This window comes from Abrus precatorius, unplaced genomic scaffold (assembly GCF_003935025.1).
Source record: "Abrus precatorius isolate BTA unplaced genomic scaffold, Abrus_2018 Scaffold8, whole genome shotgun sequence".
NCBI classification, from domain to species: Eukaryota; Viridiplantae; Streptophyta; class Magnoliopsida; order Fabales; family Fabaceae; genus Abrus; species Abrus precatorius.
Genome location: NW_020874428.1, coordinates 16993689 through 17015852, shown reverse-complemented (window position 1 = coordinate 17015852; position 22164 = coordinate 16993689). Strand labels below are relative to the sequence as shown.

At 33.7% G+C, this 22164-nt stretch overlaps 1 protein-coding gene across 1 annotated transcript; it reads right to left on the bottom strand.

The window, feature by feature from the left end:
* Positions 1–20984, bottom strand: LOC113874337. Its single transcript, XM_027512565.1, has 8 exons — positions 20516–20984; positions 18060–20184; positions 16332–16552; positions 15223–16247; positions 14788–15063; positions 13220–14701; positions 793–981; positions 1–84 (listed from the first exon to the last, which is right to left on the bottom strand). Exons 1-8 carry the CDS (start codon positions 20982–20984, stop codon positions 1–3), a joined length of 5871 nt encoding a protein of 1956 aa, XP_027368366.1.
* Positions 20985–22164: the final 1180 nt, after the last annotated feature.

Genomic DNA, 22164 nt, shown 5'->3' with positions numbered 1-22164 from the left:
TCAAACCATAGCTGAAGGTCTCTTGGATGGTCCTATCTCTTGGTCATTCTTGAAGAAAGCTTCAAGGATCACATCATGTGGTATCTAGACACAACAAGAAAATACCTGATTAGTCACCGAATTTAGAAACCGAAATAAATCCGTAGCAAATAGTTACTAATTTAGCGACTAAAATTAGTCCGTAATTTAGCAACAAAAAAAAGGTAGCAAACAGCTACCAATTTTAGCAACCAAAATAAGTCAGTGACAAATAGAAACCGAATTTAGTAACTAAAAAAAATAGGTAGCAAACAACTACCAATTTTAGCAATCGAAATAAATCAATGACAAATAGCAACCGAAAAAAATAATATTTTTTTCTCTTCAGTTTTTAATTTAATTTTTTCTCTCCTCTTATTACATTACTTTTTAAAAAAAAGTTTATTTATTTTTGGTCAATTATTAGTTCTTAAACAAAGAATTAAGCGAATGCATATAAAAACAATATTTGATGAGTTTGGCCTCACATATCATAGAATACGCCCCCAATTTGTTAGTCCAATTTTCAATAAAGGAATTCTATTGGTCTATTTTACATAGCCACAGATCACTATTGCGTCCGTACATTATTAGCTAATCAACGGTTTATATTTATTCTATCCCAAAACCACATTTAGACTTCCCGCTTCTATTTTCATAAATCCTCGTACTTAAACGCCACACCCACATAATTTCAATTCAATTTTCAGAACGATTTTCGATTAAGCGTTGAAACACACAATAGTTCACTGTGATGGCAAGAACCAAGCAAACCACACGCAAGTCCATCGGAGGGAAGGCGCCAAGGAAGCAACTTGCCACTAAAGCGGCGAGAAAATTAGCTCCGGCGACCTGCGGCATGAAAAAGCTGCACCAATTCAGGCCAGGGACGGTGGCTTTGAGGGAAATCAGGAAGTAACAAAAGAACATGAGTTGCTGATCAGGAAGCTTCTGTTTCAGCGTCTGGAAAGGGAAATCGCACAGGATTTCAAAACCAATTTGCAGCAGCGTTGTTTCTGCACTGCAAGAAGCAGCAGAAGCTTATTAGTCACCGAATTTATTCATCAATTTAGCCACTGACTTAACGACAAATTTAATAATCAAATATTTAATGAAATTTAGCCACCAAAATAGCAACTAAAAAAATTAGATGTAAAATTACAACCAATTTAGCTAATGACAACAAAATATAACTAATTAGCAACCATATTAGCTACCAATATTTGGGGTTGCAATTAGCAACTGAATTAAGTGGTACAATTAGCAACCGAAATAGCTACTAACTAGGTGGTGGCAAAATAGCGATCGAAATTTTTTGGTGGCTAAGGTCAAATTTTTGCAACTGAATGCATTTTCGGTCGCTAAATATGTTTGCAACTAACATATTAGCCACCGATTTTAATTGGTGGCTATTTCGGTGGCTAAAAAAAATTTGCAACTGATTTTTATATTTTAGCCACCGATTTTGTCGGTTGCTAAATACAATTTTTCTTGTTGTGAGAGCCTCATCCAAGAGGTACTGTTTCTACAAATTCTATATTGATCTAGTTGTTATTTCCAAAATCTGATTGCATATTCTGCTTCTACACCTTTATTTTGTTGGAAATCCTTTGTCTGAACACATTTCTGCACTTTGTTCTTTATTTGGCGCCAAATTCTATTTGAATTTAAAACGATGATCTACTTAGATTTGTTGGAAATTTTGATGATCAGATTTCATATCTAAGTTCCTCGTTCCATGCGCAATAAAATCTTGTAAATTGATCCAACATCTAAACATTTCCAATATTTTATGTTTTTGGCGCCAAAATCTGTTTTTATTTTTTTGGATATGCTTTTGAAATTTCTTGCATTTCTACCGATTGATTCTTGTTGCAATGTATTTCTAAGAGTCTAATTGTATGTTTAATCAGTTTAGATTTAAAATTTGAACTCAAATTCTGCAAATAAATAAATAAATATGAATTTTGTTTGGTTATGTTTTGTTTTTACCGCCAAATTTTGCACATGTGTTCTTGATGATTTAATTTTGTTTTTGTGCATGCTATTTGCTAAATCCATGAGATGAAAATCTTAATAACAAATTTGTGTTTCTGCACTATTAATTGTGAAGATCTTGGAAACGTAAAAATTCTGCAATCTGCGTACCTACTTTCTTGTTGTATTGTGATTTTTATTCAATGTTTTGTCATGCTTATTATTCCCTGCAAGTGATATAAGTAGGATTTGGTTTGAGTTGGTTACTGTAGTAGTTTCACTTAGGTGTTGTGATTAGAGATTCAAAGAAACCAATTAGAACAAAAAATTCTAAACAAATTTTTTTTTTTTAGTTGAATCAAAATTCGAACAAAGGCCATTGTATAGCAAAATTGAAAAGAAAAAAAGTGAGTTAATCAAAGGTAAAAAGCAAGAAATACATATTGTAAAATAATACATAGTAAATCTAGAAAAAAAAAGGGTTAAAGAAATTATGGTTTGTTGTTGAAGTTCACATGAACCCAAAACCTACTAATATATGTGATTTGTGCTTGCTTAATCTAACTTGCATTCTAAAGTTCTAGGGTTCATTTGAAGTCCTTGCTTGTAAAGGTGCCTTAATTTTAGCTTGTCATTATTGATTCTTGATTGTCACATTCACACATTTCTTTTGAGTTTTGTCTACATACCTTGCTGCACTCCATTTGATTGTTAATTGCATTAAGTGTTACTCAACTCAGAACACTCCTCTATAGGTTGACACTTTTACTCCCAAAAAAAATTATTACCTACAACAAAAAATTCAAATCATGTAAAAAAATGAAACAAAAAACCAGAAATTAACAAAATCTAAAGGGAAAGAAGTGTGAGTTGCCTCTCATAAAGCGCTCTTTTAACGTCACTAGCTTGACGCCTATTGATCTTTGATTCTAAGAGATGATTTTGATGATAACAGCTCTTGCTCTGTCTTTAAACATTTTCCCTTTTTCTCACCAACTTGCAGCTCTTCATTTAGTTCAGAACCTAGATGAAATAAAAGTGGAGGGACTTCTAGCAGCTTGATATACTCAACAAGCTTCCTTTCATGCTCTTTATTATCTTCATATCTAATTCCAGCAAGGATCTCTCTTAGAATAGAATCATCGTTCTATTTTTCCTGCTTAGAATTCTGCAGTCCTTGAGGAAATGGAAGCTTAGCTTCATCTATTGGCTTGCAAGTATCTTCAAACAACTGCTTTTTGGTCTTTTTTTCAGGTTGTGTCTTGTTGCAGTCCTTTGGTTCTTCTTTCTTTAAAATTGTTAACTGCTCTTCCTTGCAATCCTCTTGTTGCTTATCTTGAATGTTGTTTTCTTCATATTTATCTAATGCTTCCTTTTTCTTAGCAGCTTTAGGACTTAAAATTTCCACCTCACTCCTTGTGAAAGCAGCTTGACATTACTCTATTGGATTCAGAATGTTGTTGCTAGGAAATTACTCATCATTCCTACTTAACAATCGTTCTAAAATTTGTCCTATTTGCCTCCCCATCTTGTCCATAGATGCCTCTTGATTCTTGAAACTTGACTGAGTAAATTTCATGAATTGGAGCAAAGTTTCTTCAAGTTCATTATTTCTGTTTGGAAGAGTCATTGAAGGCTGCAATCCTCCTTGAAATTGAGAATATGATACTTGAAAATAAGGCTGTGAAAATTGAGGACTAGAGAATGGTGTTGTCGCAGCAATCATTTGTTGATTCTAATCATAATATGACTGACTCATAGCTTGATATTGATATACATGAGGAAAGGTAGATTCAGGTCTTTGAAAATTTTCTGCATAATTGAATTCTTCTTGAAATTCTGGTGCAGCCACATCATAAGTTTCATTCAAATCATTTTCACTGTAAAAATCACACACCAAGGGGTTAGTTTGGGCAAATCCAGCTTGAAAATTATTAATTAAAGCTTCAAAAGCATCTGTTTCATAAGCTCTTGTTCTTGCAACTTGGCTTTGATGAAAATTCTGATACATGCTGGTTGCCATCAAACAATAGAGCAACTTATTTTTCTAATTTTTCCTTGCTTACAAACAAAATTCAAATTAAATCAGTAACTAAGCAAAATGAAATCTAAAACTATACAAAAAATTACAAAACAAAACATGCAGAAAACATAGAAAATTATGGCAAATGAAAATTACAATTATACAAAAAAAAAAGCAAAACAAAATTATGCAAAAAATAGCAAAAAATACATAAAAGTTATGCAATAAACAACAAATAAAAAAAATGCAGAATCTATCCAAAAAAAAATGCAAAAACAAAAAATGAATTATGCAGAAAAATTAAACAATCATGCAGAAAAATGCAAAACAACTCATGCAAAAGTCAACAAAAAAAAAATTATGCAGAAAAATGCAAAATGAAAATAAGCAGAAATTATGCAGAAAATTACACAAAATGCAAGAAAAAATTATGGAGAAAAATTAGAAAGCAAAATAACAAAAAGAAATGTTCAATCTAGCTATCTCTCTGCTACTAATGACATTGAAAAATAATAATTCCTAGCAACGACGCCAAAAACTTGTCACACAAATTAGAGAACTAACTAGCAAGTGTACTAAGTAGTTGTAACAAGTAATAAAATTTGGAAATCAATGAGTCCCAAGTATCGTCCTTAGGGATTAGTTCTATCAATTACCACTTCACAAATCAATAACTATTTGAGCCAAACAAATTTGGAGTATTTTGAATCATTTAACAAACAAAAAAATAAAGTGCAAAAATCTTAAAAATATAGCAAAATAAAGGTACGAATTTAGAAATAAAATGATATGTAAATGAAGTAAAGATTGATTTCACCTCTTTATCAATTGCCAAACTGAAGTAGATCTGAACTCTAAGTTCCTTAATCGATTGATGATCAATTTCACTAGATTAATCAAAGGATAATTTCTTGCCTCATTGATCCTAATATCTAACTAAACTACTATTCGGGAGGGCAAGTGTACCCATCGAGAAGTAATAAAAGGTTCTTAAATTAAGTTCCTGAAATATCGTCTCACAAGAATTAATTTTCAATTACTAAGAATTTCCTAATTCAATTGTTTAAGCTTCAAAGATACGAAATTAATTTAAAAAAATTTATAAAATCAATTATAAAACTAAATGCAAGAATACATTGCACGTCTTGGTTAAACTTATCAGAGAGGAACCTAGGACATATGGGTTTTCTCATTCAATCCTTTATGTTATTTTTCTTTTTAACTCTAAATCTGATTTCTTTGTGATTACTAATCATTCATACGGATATTATTAATACCCAATGGTCATGCAATATTAATATTCTTTTCTCTAAATTAATATCCCCAATGGTCATACAAGACATCAATTTAAGAAAGCTTAAAGAACCTATGAACTTGTTAATTTAATAACGATTAGAAGTGAAAGATTGGTTTGATCCACCTAATCCTTTATCTTGTTTTACCCTATAGATCTATTAATTTATCAAGGTACGGTCGCCTGACAATATAATTAATTAGGATTAAGAAAGAAGCGCAATAGGATAAAATCTAATCACATAATGGAAATCAAATTAAGATTCAAACATCAAAATCCCATAAATTCATAAACAATAGTTCCCATAGCCCTAGCTATGGACTTAGTTACTCATGCTAAAGAAAAGAACTAAAACATTCATGAATAAAGCCATAAAAAAAAGAAATAGAAAAACTAGAGTGTGATGGGTTCCCAGTCTTCAAGTACGGTCGCTTGAAGCTCCAAGTCTCGCCAAGAGTGTGCCAAAGATCCCGTGCAAGAGAGACGAGATGAAATGTATCCCAGAGTAAAAGCCAATATAAAATGGTGTAAAACGATATATCCAAGATGCCTCTTACTATGCCTTCGGTCTTCCTTTTAATAGAGTTTGAAAATCCTAAAAACTCTAATTAATTGGGCTTCCTGCAGATGAGCACGGTCGTACAAGGCCTTAAGCACGACCGTGCATGGGCTCGAAGCACCCCCGTGCTTGTTTAAAGGGGCTGGGCGTGCTGACTGCTACAAAGCTCTAATCTTCTATCAATTTGGGCCCAAAATGCGCCCAAAATATACTTGCGGTCTCTTTATACAAAACTGCACAATTAATAAATAAATTAGTGTAAAACCTAAATAAAATAAAGATCGTATATAAATATATGGGTTATAAAAAAGGGTCTAATTACAGACTTATCAACTACCCTAATTCCTTAGGTGTAATTCAATCAAACATTGCATTAGGCATTAGAAATTAAGAGATCACAAGATCACAAATTCTTATCCCTAAAATATCCATAACCTTGACATTTAATTCAGATATGAGAAATAAACTCAATTTCCATTAATGAAAATTCCTCTAAGTTCAATTGAATGAAGGATTAGTTCACAATTACATTAAAAACAAAATTAAACATTCAATACAATCGATCTTAAAATCCAGATCCACAATCAATTTACAATATCAAAATCGGATCCATCAATCTATAACAAAAAGAAATCAGAACATGTTCCTAAAAGAAAAAGAGAGATAAAGAGTAGGAGAAGAGGAGCAGCATAATTTCTTCATAAATCTAATCCCCAGCCTGATTCCTCTAGCTCCAGAGCTTGGAAGTCGCCCCCAATCTCCCTCTCTAACTCTCCTAAGGTGTAGAAGTGAAAAGAAAACAAAAAATGGCCAAAGACTTCCAATTCTGAACTCTTAATTTCTATTTATAATATTTTTCTCGCTTTTTCCACTTTCACACTTCAATCTCTAAGGATTATAGCATGAAAGGTCTTCTAGAAGCTTCTATAACTGAATTAGGAACTCAAATCGTCCAAAGTTGACACTTAGAAGTGATATTTAAAATTTGGTTACTTTTGCGTAGACACTCTCAGCACTTAGAGTGTCTACGTGCAGCTTTGCGTAGCTAGTCTCAGCACTTGAAGTGTCCACACGCAGCTTTGCGTAGCAACTCTTAGCGCTTAGAGTGGCTATGCTCACTGTGCGTAAGTGAATTAGCCTTGGGCGTAGCTACTCTTAGCACTTGGAGTGGCTACGCGCTTACTGCGTAATTCTGAATTGGCTTGGGCGTAGCTACTCTAAATGCTTGAAGTGGCTACGTCCAACACATAACACTTGATTCTTCATCTTTTAAGCTCAATTCCTCTATTTTTTTCACTTTAATCTTCAACTCAAATTCTCAGCTCAAGCTTCTACACAAGAATTAAGTCATTTTAAGTCAAATTGTTCAGAATTGGACCAAAAATCTAATATTCTAAACTATTTATACAATTATGAATATTAATGCATTTTTTATGATATTTTCAAGTTTATTTACTATTTAACTCTTTATTTACTAACAAAAAATAGGCTAAAAATATAGTAAAATATGGATTTATCAACGGCTGCTAGAGTTCTCATAATACCAAGGAATATATATACACAAAGGGTATGATGTATTCTACTTACAGAAAAATCAAAAGGGATACTATAGTATAGTTCCATTTCTATCATAACAATGTTCCTATGCACATTATCAACATGTTCAACAATTCTAACTAAAGTAGCATAGCCTTTGATATTCATAAAATACATAGTTAAGTCTATTATGTACAGAACTATCTACGAGCCTAATTCTTTTTCTGGGTGCTATCATCTTGGTCCCCTGAAAGGTTTATGTAAGGATGAGTCACTATTCATATTACCAAGTATACATTCACAATTAGTCACACGATACAAGAACGATAATATAGCAATCAATCATATCACAAAATCATACTCATATGCATATAAACATCTTTAAATATTTAGCTTATTCTTCTTCATCTCTCTCTCTTAATAGTTAGAGTTCTCATTTTACTTTCACTACCCCTGAGATCCTTTGAGGTCTTCCTTAGTGTCGCAACCAGGCAGTCGCAATGGTACGGCGAAAAATGTTTTTAAGAAAAAAAATCAAAAGAGTCGCCATCGAGGTTTATCAAAGAAAACCTCAGAAAAAAATTTTAAAATTTTGATCTTTGAAACCAAAAATGGATTTGGGAGTCATTTACGTGTAGGGAATGTGTTAGCACCCTACAACGTCCGTTTAAATAACGGTTACATTAAATTAATTGTACAAATTTATTATAATTTTGAAAAGTATTTGTTTAACCCTTAGAAAATAAATGTTCCTATTTTTTTTATTTTTAAAGAGAGAAGATTTATTCATTAAAATGTTAAGTTATATCTTAGAAAGAAAAAAGAAAAAAAATATTTTGTAAAAATTATTTTGACTCGACGGATATGATTTTGCTCCTACGTATCTCCAGGTGCAATGGAGAATTCAAAGCCACATAGTTCTATATAAAAATTACGAAATTGGTTGATTAAAATTAAGTTCTGTAAAAAGAAAATTTATTTTTAAAATTAAAATTATTTTTATAAAATTATAATGTTTAGAATACAAGATAACGTGGTTATACATGTACTCTACGAGAAACAATACGAAAGGCAAAGGAAAATCACACATCCATATTGTAAGTCATTGTAAAAACTATGATATTTAAAATCTAATATTTTAATTTACAAAAAAGTACTTTTAATACATAATTTAATTAAAAAATTAATATTTGAAGAAATTTAAGATAGCGTAAACTATACATAAATATTTCACGATTTATTTGTCGGTAGAAGACAATATAAATTGCACATCTATATCGCAGATCATTTCGTTAAAATTTAGTAAAAATATTTTCTTCAAGTTGGAAACATGATTTAAAATTTTTAAATATAAAGTCAATTTTGAAAATATTTAAAGAGAACAAATTAATATATTTAAATTGATTAATAAAGATAGATGTTTATTTGAGGGAACTTAAAATATATTTCTAATAATTTTGTATTGCGTGAGACCAAGATAACGTTGGTATACAAAGGTCTCAACAATTTAAAACGTACAAAGGTAGAGATGCTACACATTAACATGATAGATCATTGCATTAATTAAATAAATCAAATTTGATTTTATAAAAATATGATATATTTTGATTAACGAATAAGATGAGATAAATAAATAAAAAAAGGTTATGTACTCCAATTGATTGACAAATTATATAATTAAATAGAGGTGCACATTATTTTATTTTCAAAATAAATTTTATATTATTTGATAACATGAGTGAAAAAGATTTTTAGACATATATAAAATTAAATAAAATAAATATATAATTTATTAATTTTAGAAGTAAGATTTTTAGACGCATTAATAGTGCATACGACTTAAGATAACGTAAGTATACATAGGTCTTGACAGTTTATAACATTTAAAGGTAGAGTTACTATACAATAACGTTATTAACTACTGCATTAATAAAGTAATTTAAAAATAATAATAATATTTAAATAGAAAAATATTTTAAATTAATTAAGAAAATAATTATCTAGTTAATTAGAGTTGAAACATGATAAATTTATATTGTGAAAGACCAATGGTAACATGGGTACACACAGGTCTTGCCAATTTATAACATAAAACAGTAGAGGAGATATACGTCAATGTTATAAATTGATATAAATATTTTAATGTTCATTTAGTCCTCCGTCTATCATATATAAATAAAATTACTAAACGAGAAATACAAGAAAGTAAAACATAAACATAGAAATCAAAATATACGAACAATTTATAAAGACAATGATGTTATGACAAATAATTAAGATAAAATAAAATAAAATAACTAAATACAAACAATGCGATAATACAAGAATAAAAGTCCCAATTTAATTTCAACATTACTGCATATTTTAATGAAAGAAAAAAAATTTGTAAATAAAGATTAAAAGGCAAATATAACTCAATTAAAAATAAACAACAACTAATATTAAGTTCTAATCAATTTTAATTCCCTATTAAAGAAATAAATCTGAAAATATTAACTAGATAATGTTTGAAAAGAATAAAAATAACAAATAAATAAGTAACTAAAAATGAAAACAAATGAGAATATAAAAAAATAAAATAATAAAAAAAATTATGTGAGAGTAAGTACATCATTTTAATTTTAGTGGATTAATAAAATTAATTTATTTAAAATTTGTATTATTATTATATATATAAAAAACCATAGTTTAACAAGATTTAAAATAAATATTCTTATTATTGTTGTCATTATATTTATATATATAATTTTTATTAACAACAAAAATAAATAAATAAATTTAAATATATGGATAAAATAAATAACACATATTTTTTTAATATACATATATTTTAAATAAACTAGAAATAAAAGAAAAATAAAAGATAAATTGAACAAAAAAATGCACTTTTTTTTTATTATTATTGGACTAAAATGGTATTAGCCCAAAAACTAAATTCTTTTCCCTATTTTTTTTATGTGTATTTTGCAGATTGGGCTCAAGAGCCCAATATTACTTCAGATTATAAGGAAACCTGATCCAACTATCCAAAAAGGGAAGCAATAAATAGATACACTAAAGATAAAGGAAACCCTAGCCGTCCAACTTGCCAAAACGCAAATTAGGGATTTCTAAAAAATCTAGGGTTTCTCCAACTATGAAAGAAAGAGGGGGGGAGGGGGACGACAGTGGTTTAGGAGCAGGGCTGGGGCTTGAGACAAAGGGAGTGCGATGATGACAACTCGCCATAGGTGCAGTGGTCGTGGCGACAGTTTGGGGTTGCGAAAGGAGAAAATGAGAGGGGGGGAAAGAGAGGAAGAAAGAGGCGTGATATAGGAGCAAGAGAAATCAAGATGATTTGAAGCAAAAAAATGAAAAAAAGACTGAGAAGAGATACATGTGGCAACAGTGGAGACAATAAAGAACTTAAGAAGATTCGCAGCTTCAATTTTTTCTGTATTTAAACTCTAGTTTTTTCATTTGTATCTTCTCCCCTTTTATTACAATGTTGCTCATCACCTCTCTTTCTCTGTTTTTTTCTTGATTTTAGTTTTTCTGATCTTTTTCTCTTTCGTTCCTCCCTCTCTTCTTATTACTAATCTCTGTTATTTGATATCCCTCCTCCCCTTTCCTTTTCGGTTGCCTTCCTTTTGTTCTGTCATATGCTATTTTTGCTTTCTGAATTACATCTTTTTTCTTTGCTCAAACACTCTATTCCATTTCTTTGCAATTTCGAATTTAAGCCTGTGTTAGTAGGCGGCAGGGCAGTTTGCGTGTTCACTGTTTTATGGGTTCTTGCGTGTTCACTATTTTATGGGTTCTCCGTTCTATTTAATTAAAATAAGAAAAAGGAAAGAAAAAAAATATGTATTCACAGTTGCCCCTCTGTACTTAGTTCTTATCAAGCAATATGTATGAATAAGTTGTGCATTAGGTTGATAAGGATTGAGTAAAGATGTGAATCAATTTTTGATAATGACCCTGTGCACAAAAATGCGAAGACAAGTGTGGTGAACACTTGTCATGAGATAGACAACATAACAAAATGTCACAAGATAAATAAATAAATAAGGTTAGTGATGTCGCGTTGAACTCTGACTAAAAACAAAGGTTGTCAAACAAATGCAGGGCTTATATTGAAAATACAAGTTACAAATGAAGTACTAGACTTTGTCAAAAGTGTAAAAGTGCTAATCAGATTCAGAACTTTGAAAGAAGAGTGAATAAGAGCCGGTCAGTTTCTGTGCCTTTGACAATACAAATGAAAGGGTGATGCTAATCAGGTTTTGGACTTTTGAAAATAAAATGAAAGGGTGATGTCAGTCAGGTTCTGGTTTTTTGAAAATAAAATGAAAGGGTGATGTCAGTCATGTTCTGGGTTTTGATAGTACAAGTGAAATGTGTCAGTCAGGTTCTGGACTTTGAAAGAAATGTAAAAAGTGTGAGTTAAGTTATGAATTATGACAGTAAAGTGAAATGTGCCAATCAAGTCCTGGACTTTGACAAAAAAATAAAATGTGTCAGTCAAGTTCCGAGTTTTGACAGTATATAAAATATGTCAGTTAGGTTCTGGGCTTTGACAGTAAAAATATAAGGAGATCAATCAGTTTCTGAATTTTGACAAAGGGGTAAAAAGTAGCCACTCAGATCTTGGGTTCAGGTTGAGAATAAAAGTAAAGTATATGCTGAATTTTAAGCTAATCTTCAAATGGTGACAATAGATAAAAATAAATGCATGCTAATGTAATGATGTGATTGCGCAAACTGAATGAATGTTAACACTTGGAATGCGGTTATTGCATGGTAAGATCAGATGAAGCTTTATTAAATCAAAACAAATTTTCCTTTCCCTCTTTTCTGGGGGAGGAGGGTTTCAAATTTCTCAATCCTTATTAGAACAAGCGCATCAAGGTTCCTGAATGAGTAAGATTTTGGTCTGGATCCATTCTTTCATTGGAGTTGTACTGGGTAGAACATCAACCAAGTTGGATTGTTGTTTACTTTTGAGTTGTTGTGAAGTGTCAACTTTTTTGTCATGCTGAACTTATCAGGAGACTCATGAGACTCACCGTGGATGTTAAAGCCTATTATTGTAATTATATATTTTTTATTATATTTTTTTTTTGCAATTAACATGTTTCCTTTTAGTATATAAATGCTGAAACGACAATAGAATAACTGTTTAACACTGTTGAAGAATTTGAGTAAACAAATTAGCAAGATGATGTATACATTAAACAACAGGTGACGAAAGCCAAGAAATAATTATTTGAAATAAAACGGGATCACTATAACTAAAGAAGAAGAAAACAAAACAAGGTTAATTTACAAAGAAGGATTACAACATGAGTAATAAGAAAAACAAATACATCAAATCAGAAAAATTACAGTGATAACGACATATCCTACTGCCTAAGTGACGCCTTCCAGATGAACAATGCTAGTCTCTCATGTAAATTGACTTATCATTAACAAAATTCCAATGGAATTGCTCCAGTATGATGTTTTGGTTTCATCTCCGGCTCGATGCAACTTCAATCTCTCCAAATTGCCTCAGTTTAGTGTTTCAATTCATCACATTGCCCCAATTTCAAACACTTTCTTGCAACTAAAGTCTTGCCCCCTTTTCTTCTGAACTGCCTCTACGGGTTTTCAGTTCAGTGTAGAGTTTATTTGACCTTAATTTTTGTCTGAGCCGCTCATTCGAGTTTTCAACTCAGTAGGTCACTCTAACTTTTGCCTAGGTCGCCCTTTCAGGTTTTCAACCTAGTGAGCTATTTTCTTTTCTTCTTTTTTTCTTTATTATTATTATTTAAGCATAGTATTTCTTGACCGCATCAGAATTCATGGGGTTTGGAAGATCTTCTCCATCCATGTTTGTGAGGATCAAAGCTCCTCCCAAGAACGCCTTTTTCACCACATAGGGTCCTTCATAGTTTGGAGACCACTTGCCACGATGATCTTTATGTGTCGGTAAAATCTTTTTGAGTACCATATCTCCCTCAACGAATTCTCTTGGACGAACTTTTTTGTCAAAAGCTTTTTTCATCCTTTTTTGGTACAGCTGACCATGACATAATGCATTCAACCGCTTTCCTTCAATGAGATTTAATTGATCAAAACGAGACTGAACCCATTCTGCCTCATCCAATTTAGTCTCCATTAACACTCTTAAAGAGGGAATTTCAACCTCAATAGGGAGTACTACTTCCATTCCATATACCAAAGAGTATGGAATTGCCCCAATTGATGTACAGACCGAAGTTCGATATCCATGTAAGGTAAAAGGTAACATTTCATGCCAGTCCCTGTATGTCACCACCATCTTCTGAATGATCTTCTTAATATTTTTATTTGCTGCTTCAACCGCTCCATTCATCTTTGGGCGATACGGGGAGGAATTATGATGTCGAATCTTGAAGTTATCACACAATTCTTTCATCATTTTATTGTTCAGATTAGTGCCATTGTCTGTTATCAACTTGCTCGGAGTGCCATAACGACATATCAAATCTCTTTTAATGAACTTCACCACCACATTTCGAGTTACACTAGCATATGAGGCAGCTTTAACCCATTTTGTAAAATAGTCAATAGCAACAAGAATGAAGCGGTGACCATTAGAAGCTTTAGGTTCAATGGGTCCGATGACATCTATCCCCCACATTAAGAATGGCCATGGTGATGACAAAACATTTAAAGTTGTCGGGGGAACATTAACATTATCAGCATATGTCTGACATTTATGACACGTCTTTGCATGTTGAAAATAATCGGTCTCCATCGCCAACCAGTAATACCCAGCCCTTAGAATTTTCTTTGCCATGGCGTGTCCATTGGCATAGGTCCCAAAAGAACCTTCATGAATCTCTTCCATGATCTTTTGTGCTTCTGAATCATCCACATATCTGAGCAATACCATGTCGTGATTCCTTTTATAGAGCACTTCTCCATTTAAGAAGAAACTCATTGCTAGTCTCCTCAGTGTTCTTTTGTCATTATCAGTAGCATTCAATGGGTACTCTTGATTTTTCAGATAACTCTTAATATCATGGTACCATGGTTTACCATTAGATTCCCCTTCGATCATTTGACAGTAAGCCGGCCGATCATGTTGTCGCATCTTTATAAGTGGCATATCCTCATTTTGACTTATTACAAACATTGATGACAAATTGGCTAAAGCATGAGCTAGTTGATTATCTTCACGAGGGATATGTTGGAAGGTAATCTCATCAAAATACTCTATCAATTCTTTGATATAGGCTTGGTAAGGAATCAACTTTGCATCTCGAGTCTCCCATTCCCCTTTCAACTGATGGATGACCAAGGCTGAGTCACCATACACTTCAAGAACTTTGACTTTTGACTCTATAGCTGCTTGAATTCCCATAGTGCAGCCTCATATTCAGCTATATTATTTGTATAATCAAATGATAATCTAGCTGTGATTGGGATATATCGCTTCTTAGGAGAAATCAGTATAGCTCTAATCCCGTGTCCAAGCTTATTAGAAGCACCATCAAACATCATGACCCATTCTTCTTTCCTCGAAGATCCCTTCTCTTCAAACAACATCATTATACTTTCATCAGGAAATTCACATTGCATTAACTGATAATCATTTATTGGTTGTTGAGCTAGAAAATCAGCAAGAGCATTGTCTTTGATCGCTTTCTAGGTAACATACACAATATCATACTTTGATAAAAGAACTTGCCATCGAGCAATTCTTCCAGTGAGGGCTGGTTTTTCAAAGATATACTTAATTGAGTCCATTTTTTACACCAACCAAGTCATGTGACTTAACATATATTGCCTTAAGCTATGAGTTGCCCAAGCCAAGGCACAATAGGTACGCTCCAGTAATGAGTATTTTGCTTCATAATCAGTGAATTTCTTGCTCAAGTAGTAAATGGCATGTTCTTTCCTGCCAGATTCGTCATGTTGACCTAAAACACATCCCATAAATCCTTCCAAGACTGTCAAATACATGATGAGCGGTTTCCCTGGAACTGGTAGCACCAAAATCAGTGGATTTTGTAAATACTGCTTAATTTTCTCAAATGCTTCTTGACAATTAACATCCCACTCCATTGATTGATTTTTCTGCAACAGTTTGAAGATTGGTTCACAAGTAGTAGTTAATTGGGATATGAATCGGGCAATGTAATTCAATCTCCCTAAGAATCCACAGACCTCTTTTTCAGTGCAGGGAGGCAAAATTTCATTGATTGCCTTTACTTTATGAGGGTCAACCTCAATTCCTTTTTGACTGACTATAAATCCTAACAATTTTCCTGATTTCACACCAAAAGTGCATTTAGTTGGGTTCAATCTCAACTTGAATTTTCTTAATCGCTCAAACAACTTATGCAAATTAGTCACATGGTCTTCTTCATTTGTCGATTTGGCAATCATGTCATCCACATAGACTTCGACCTCCCTGTGCATCATATCATGAAATAAAGTGATCATTGCTCTTTGATATGTTGCCCCAGCATTTTTTAATCCGAATGGCATGACTCTATAGCAAAAAGGGCCCCAAGGTGTAATAAACATGGTCTTCTCCATATCTTCTTCAGCCATTTTAATCTGATTATAGCCTGAGTAACCATCCATGAAAGAGAATAATGAATGTTGGGCTGTGTTATCTACTAATACATCAATGTGAGGTAACGGAAAATCATCTTTAGGACTGGCTCTATTTAGATCTCTGTAATCAACACACATTCGAACCTTCCCATCTTTCTTTGGAGACATCTCAGGCTTCATTCTTCTTAACTTTTGCTTAACTGGAGGACATTTTGGTTTCAAAGACATCTGATGCTCAACTATGCCAATATCAAGACCTGGCATATCTTGATATGACCATGCAAAAACATCATTGAAATCATGCAAAAGTTTAATCAACTTATCGCATTCTTACTCATTCATGAGGATACCAATCTTAACCTCTTTCTTATCTTCTTCGGTCCCCAGATTAATCGTCTCAGTTGGCTCTTCATGAGGTTGGATGACTTTCCTTTCTTGCTTGACTAATCTTAACATTTCTGAAGATAATTCAAAACCACTATCATCATCTTCGTCAGTTTGATTAATTGGGCAATCAAAATTATTTGATGAAATACTAGCATTGTTACTTTCAAGCATGTCACTTTCAAATCTGCAAAATTTAGGAGTTGAGACAAAGGAAAGCAAATAAACAACAATACTCAAACAAGAAAGGAAGACTAGCAAGATTACTGAAAGTTCAAAGTGCATTTCATTTATAGCATACTAAAAGGAAATATGTGTCCTGATAAGTCTATAATTAGGCCCTCTTTTACAACCCATATATTCATATTTGATCTTTATTTTATTTTAGATTTTACACTAATTTATATATTAATTGTGTAGTTTGGTATAAAGAGGCTGCAAGTGAATTTTGGGTGCATTCTGGGCCCAAATTGATGGAAGATTAGAGCTTCGCAGCAGTCAGCATGCCAGAACCCATTCAATAAGCACGAGGGTGCTTTGAGCCCATGCACGGTCGTGCTTAAGGCCTTGCACAACCGTGCTCATCTGCAGGAAGCCCAATTAATTAGAGTTTTTAGGGTTTTCAAAACCTATTAAAAGGAAGACCGAAGGCATCATCAAAAGGCATCTTGGATACACTATTTTACACTGTTTTTACATCTTGACTTTTGCTCTGGGATACATCTTTCATCTCGTCTCTCTTGCATGGGATTCTTGGCACATGCTTGGCGAGACTTGGAGCTTCAAGCAACCGTACTTGAAGACTGGGAACTCATCATACTCTAGTTTTTCTATTTCTTTTCTTTATGGCTTTATTCATGAAAGTTTTAGTTCTTTTCTTTAGCATGAGTAACTAAGTCCATAGCTATGGCTATGGGAACTATTGCTTATGAATTTATGGGATTTTGATGTTTGAATCTTAATTTGATTTCCGTTATGTGATTAGATTTTATCCTATTACGCTTCTTTCTTAATCCTAATTAATTATATCGTCAGGTGACCATACCTCGATAAATTAATAGATCTATAGGGTAAAACGAGACAAAGGATTAGGTGGATCAAACCAATCTTTCTCTTCTAATCGTTATTAAATTGACGAGTTCATAGGCTCCTTAAACTTTCTTAAATTGATATCTTGCATGACCATTGTGGATGTTAATTTAGAGAAAAGAATATTAATATTGCATGACCATTAGGTATTAATAATATTCGTATGAATGATTGGTAATCACAAGGAAATCGGATTTAGAGTTAAATAGAAAAATAACATAAAGGATTGAATGAGAAAACCCATATGCCCTAGGTTCCTCTCCGATAAGTTTAATTAAGACGTGCATTGTATTTCTTGCTCTTAGTTTTATAATTGATTTTATAAATTCTTGTTTTTAATTAATCTCGTATCTTTGAAGCTTAAACAATTAAGTTAGAAAATTCTTAGTAATTGAAAATTAATCCTTGTGGGATGATATTTTCAGAATTTAATTTAAGAACCCTTTATTACTTCTCGATGGGTACACTTGCCCTCTGAACATGTCCCAGTTTACAAAACATATTTGTGAACATAAATTACAAAACAAAGAAGCCACTCGTCAATTTTTCAAAAAAACTATCCTAAGGCTTTGGACAGAGCAATAGGATTGGCTTCATATAATTACTTTGAATAAGCATTAAAGACTACGGGAAGCTCGATGATCTTCCAATTTTCGATTTCAGTGTTCAGCAGACAAATGCGGACTAGGTTGACAACTTCTTCTTTAGGTTCCTCTTCATCAGCAACAGCCACTGAATCTTGAAATTCAAACCCGGCACTGTAGAAACTTTTTTGAAGATCACAGATAGGGACCCCTTTAGTGTTTGGCTCTCTACCCTCCAACCTAGCTGTTCTTCTTTCTTTTTTCTCCTCTATAACTCTTTTCTTATCAGCTTTGGTAGGTGTGAACCCCAGCCCAAACCTATCCTTGTTTTCATAGAGCTGTGGCCATTTTGCTAGTTTTGACATAATTTGTCCTGACCCATATCCATATTGACAACCTCCATTAAGCATGACTTTAGCAGTCATTATGGATGCATTGGATAACTGAGGCTTCATGATTGGAGCTCCTTCCCCAACATAAGTAGCATTTGCAATCTCTAAAGCTTGAAAAGCAATCTCCAGAGCTTCCTCAGCAACTTCAATATAAGGAGTGGACGAAGGCTTGCTCACTAACATATCATCTTCACCAGAGACAATTACCAGCTTGTTGTCAATAATAAACTTTAACTTTTGGTGCAATGTAGATGGAACAACTCTAGTAGAATGAATCCAAGGCCTCCCTAACAGGCAGCTATAAGCTGGTGTAATATCCATTACTTGAAACAGGATTTGAAAAGTGCAAGGACCAATTTGAATTGGAATTTCAATTTCTCCAATGACCTCCCTCCTTGTTTCCTCAAAGGCTCTCACTATCATGGCACTGGGTTTCATATGCGACCCATCACATGGTAATTTTGACAATGTCATTTTTGGCATCACATTTAGAGAGGACCCGTTATCAATAAGCACTTTAGCAATGATATGATCTTGACACTTCACAAAAATATGCAGTGCTTTATTGTGTCTCGTTCCTTCAGCAGGTACTTCATCGTCAGTGAAAGTGAGATAGTTATTTGAAGCAATATTACTGACAATGCCCCCAAACTTGTCAATAGTTATGTCATGATTGACATGTGCTTCATTTAGCACCCTCATTAATATCTTCCTGTGTGGCTCAGAATTTAGTAGCAGGGATAGAAGAGATATCTTAACTGGAGTGCGATTTAACTGCTCCACAACTTGATATTCACTTTGCTTAATAAACTTCAAAAATTCATAAGCCTCTTCATCAGATACCGCCTTCTTTATTTCAAGCATTTTCCCTTCATTCATATCTCCAGAGTCTCCCAATTTGGCCTTCCCTTTTGAAGATCTCTCCATTTCTCTTGTCTGCTCTTTTCTCAAATTTTCAAGTGTATATATACGACCACTTCGGGTCATCCCTCCAACACTAGCTATATTTGAAATGGCAAAGGTATTAGAGCTGACACCTTTTGTTTGGTCTCTTTTCTGATTATCAACAAAAACTCTCGCATCATACCTCCAGGGCACTGCTTTGTTATCCTTGTAAGGAAACGGAGCTTGTACTTGTATAGTGATGGGTCTAGGTCCATTAGGGGTTGGAGTATTCACACTTTTGCTATAATGAATGACTAAGGGTTTTGGGAAGGCTGGAGGCTGTCCATCAATAACTAAAACTTCATTTTTCTCTTTGGGACACCCAATTTGGACCAAATGTTTGTCCATCAGGGTTTGTAGAGCATGCTTGAATTCTTGACAATTCTCAATGGAGTGGCTTGCATCAGGGTGCATATCACACATACTTTCCTCATGAACAAAACCCTTAATCATGTTAGCCTTGCACAATTCAGCGAAGATAACTTTCAGAAGAGTTGTAACCTCTTCAACTTTCCTCTTTAAAATGTAGGCAGACTCTTCTTTTATGACATTTACTAATGATCCTCCGTGTCCAGGCAGAGGATTATTCCCAATGTTAGGAGTATTCTCCTTGAAATTCAGCCATTTGGCATTGATTAAGTCTTGCACTTTGAACTTCAGTGCCCGACAATTTTCTGTCAAATGACCAATGGCACCAGCATGATACTCACACTTGGCATTTGAATCATACCCTCTCGGATAGGATGGTTCTATAGGTTTCATTGGACATGGTATAACTAGTGGACTTTGGAATAGGCGAAGTAATAACTCTGTGCAAGACATGGGGATTGGGTCAAATTGAACCTGCTTTCTCTCTTGATTATTTTAGGATCTTATTTGGCTGGTGTTTGGAAGTTGGTGCCAATGTTGGGGTGGTCTCATGGGTGGTGTAATAGGAAAAGTAGGTGCGGAGGGTTGGTAAGGCCGTGATTGGTAGGATTGGCAGTTGGGGTGGTTTGAAATGGCAGTGACATACGGGTAAGGCATTTGAGGGGCAGGGAATACAGGTTGGAAATGGTGTGGTGTCTGGTAAGGTCTAATGAAAGGAACTTCTCTTGGGTGGAAAGTTACAACATTAGTCTCTCCTTCTTTTTTTTTTGCCCATTCCAAACTGAGGTTTTTTTGTGTTGGCCACTCTGACAAAACTGTTAGGAATTTTTCCTGTCCTCATGCCACTTTTTACCCTCTCCCCTATGATTACAATGTTTGAAAAGTTTGATGATACGCTTCCAATCATCCTATCATAGAAGGGTGATTGGAGAGTATCAATGAACATAGCTACCATTTCTTTCTCTAGTAGGGGAGGCTCTACTTGAGCTGCCAGTTCTCGCCACCTTTGCGCATACTCTTTGAATGACTCATTTTCCTTCTTAATCATGTTTTGCAGCTGCAGCCTATCAGGAGCCATATCAATATTGTATTTATATTGTTTCAAGAAAGCATCGGCTAAGTCCTTCCAACAACGAATACGACCACGCTCCAAATGCATATACCAACTTAAAGCTGCCCCAACTAAACTGTCTTGAAAGAAGTGAATCAGTAATTTATCTTCATGAGCATGTGATGCCATCTTTCTACAATACACTATTAGGTGACTCTTTGGACAAGTAGTTCCTTTATACTTATCGAATTCAGGCGTCTTAAACTTTGGAGGATAGTGACGTACGGGACTAGGCATAAATCTGTAGCTTCCCCTATACCATAATTGCTTCCTTCAATGGCTCTCAACCTTTCTTCAAATATCTATAGCTTTTCTTGAGATTAGAGATTTTCCTTAGGATGGAATGGTGATGTTGATGGATTTCCCCCAATACTGAGGTTGGTGATTTGTGGCTGTTGATGAATTAGCAGGTTTGTTGTGGGTATTGCGTGTGGTATGTGGCTTTCATAAGGATTAGCATTTTGAGGATAAGTATACGGTGGAATGGATGTTTGGGTTGGTTGGATTTGTGGTCCTGAAGGTTGGTTAGGATTGGTTTGATTTGACGGTTGGCTTGTATTTAGTGGGTTCTCAGCTATTGGCGGAGTATAATTAGGGAGAAGACCATATGGAGGAAACTGGCCCTCTTGATGATTACCAGATTGTTGCAAGGGTCTTTGTATGTGTGGAGTCAAAGGCACCATTGTTTCCTGAGCGGGAAAGCCTTGAGATGGTCCTTGTGTAGGAGTAAAACCAAGTGGGCAGATAGGAGTAGGTTGTTGGGCAGTAGGGGGTCCCTTCTATGGCTCTCCTTTCTAGAGACTTTAGTGCCTCCAAAATCTGCACCATCTATTCCTTCAGTTGATTAACGTCATTTCTCAGCTCCTCATTATATTCTTCCAACTCATCCATGATCTTTGATTGAGCGCGAATTCTATAAGGATGCTTTAGAAAGTGTTTCCCCATTATGTTTGTTTTTAATTTTTTCTGGGTCATGCAGTCAAGAAAGAAATTAATAAAATGAAACTATAATTAAGGGAAAAAAAAAAGAATGAAAATTTAAAGAATCATCACAGTTGTTGAGTGTCTTCAGGTCTTTAATGGAAATTAATGTAGGATCTTCATTAAATGAAACACACCAAAATACAATTCTTAATCAAACATGAAGTACATCATAGTTTGATTCAAAATACACCATTCTCTTCCTACCCTTACATAATCTACCCGCATCCTAAGTCATTACATCACCCTTTCCTGGCCCTAGCTATCATTCCTTTCATCTCTGAGATTAACCAGTTGCAATGGCTGAGGAAATCTTTAATTTCTTGAG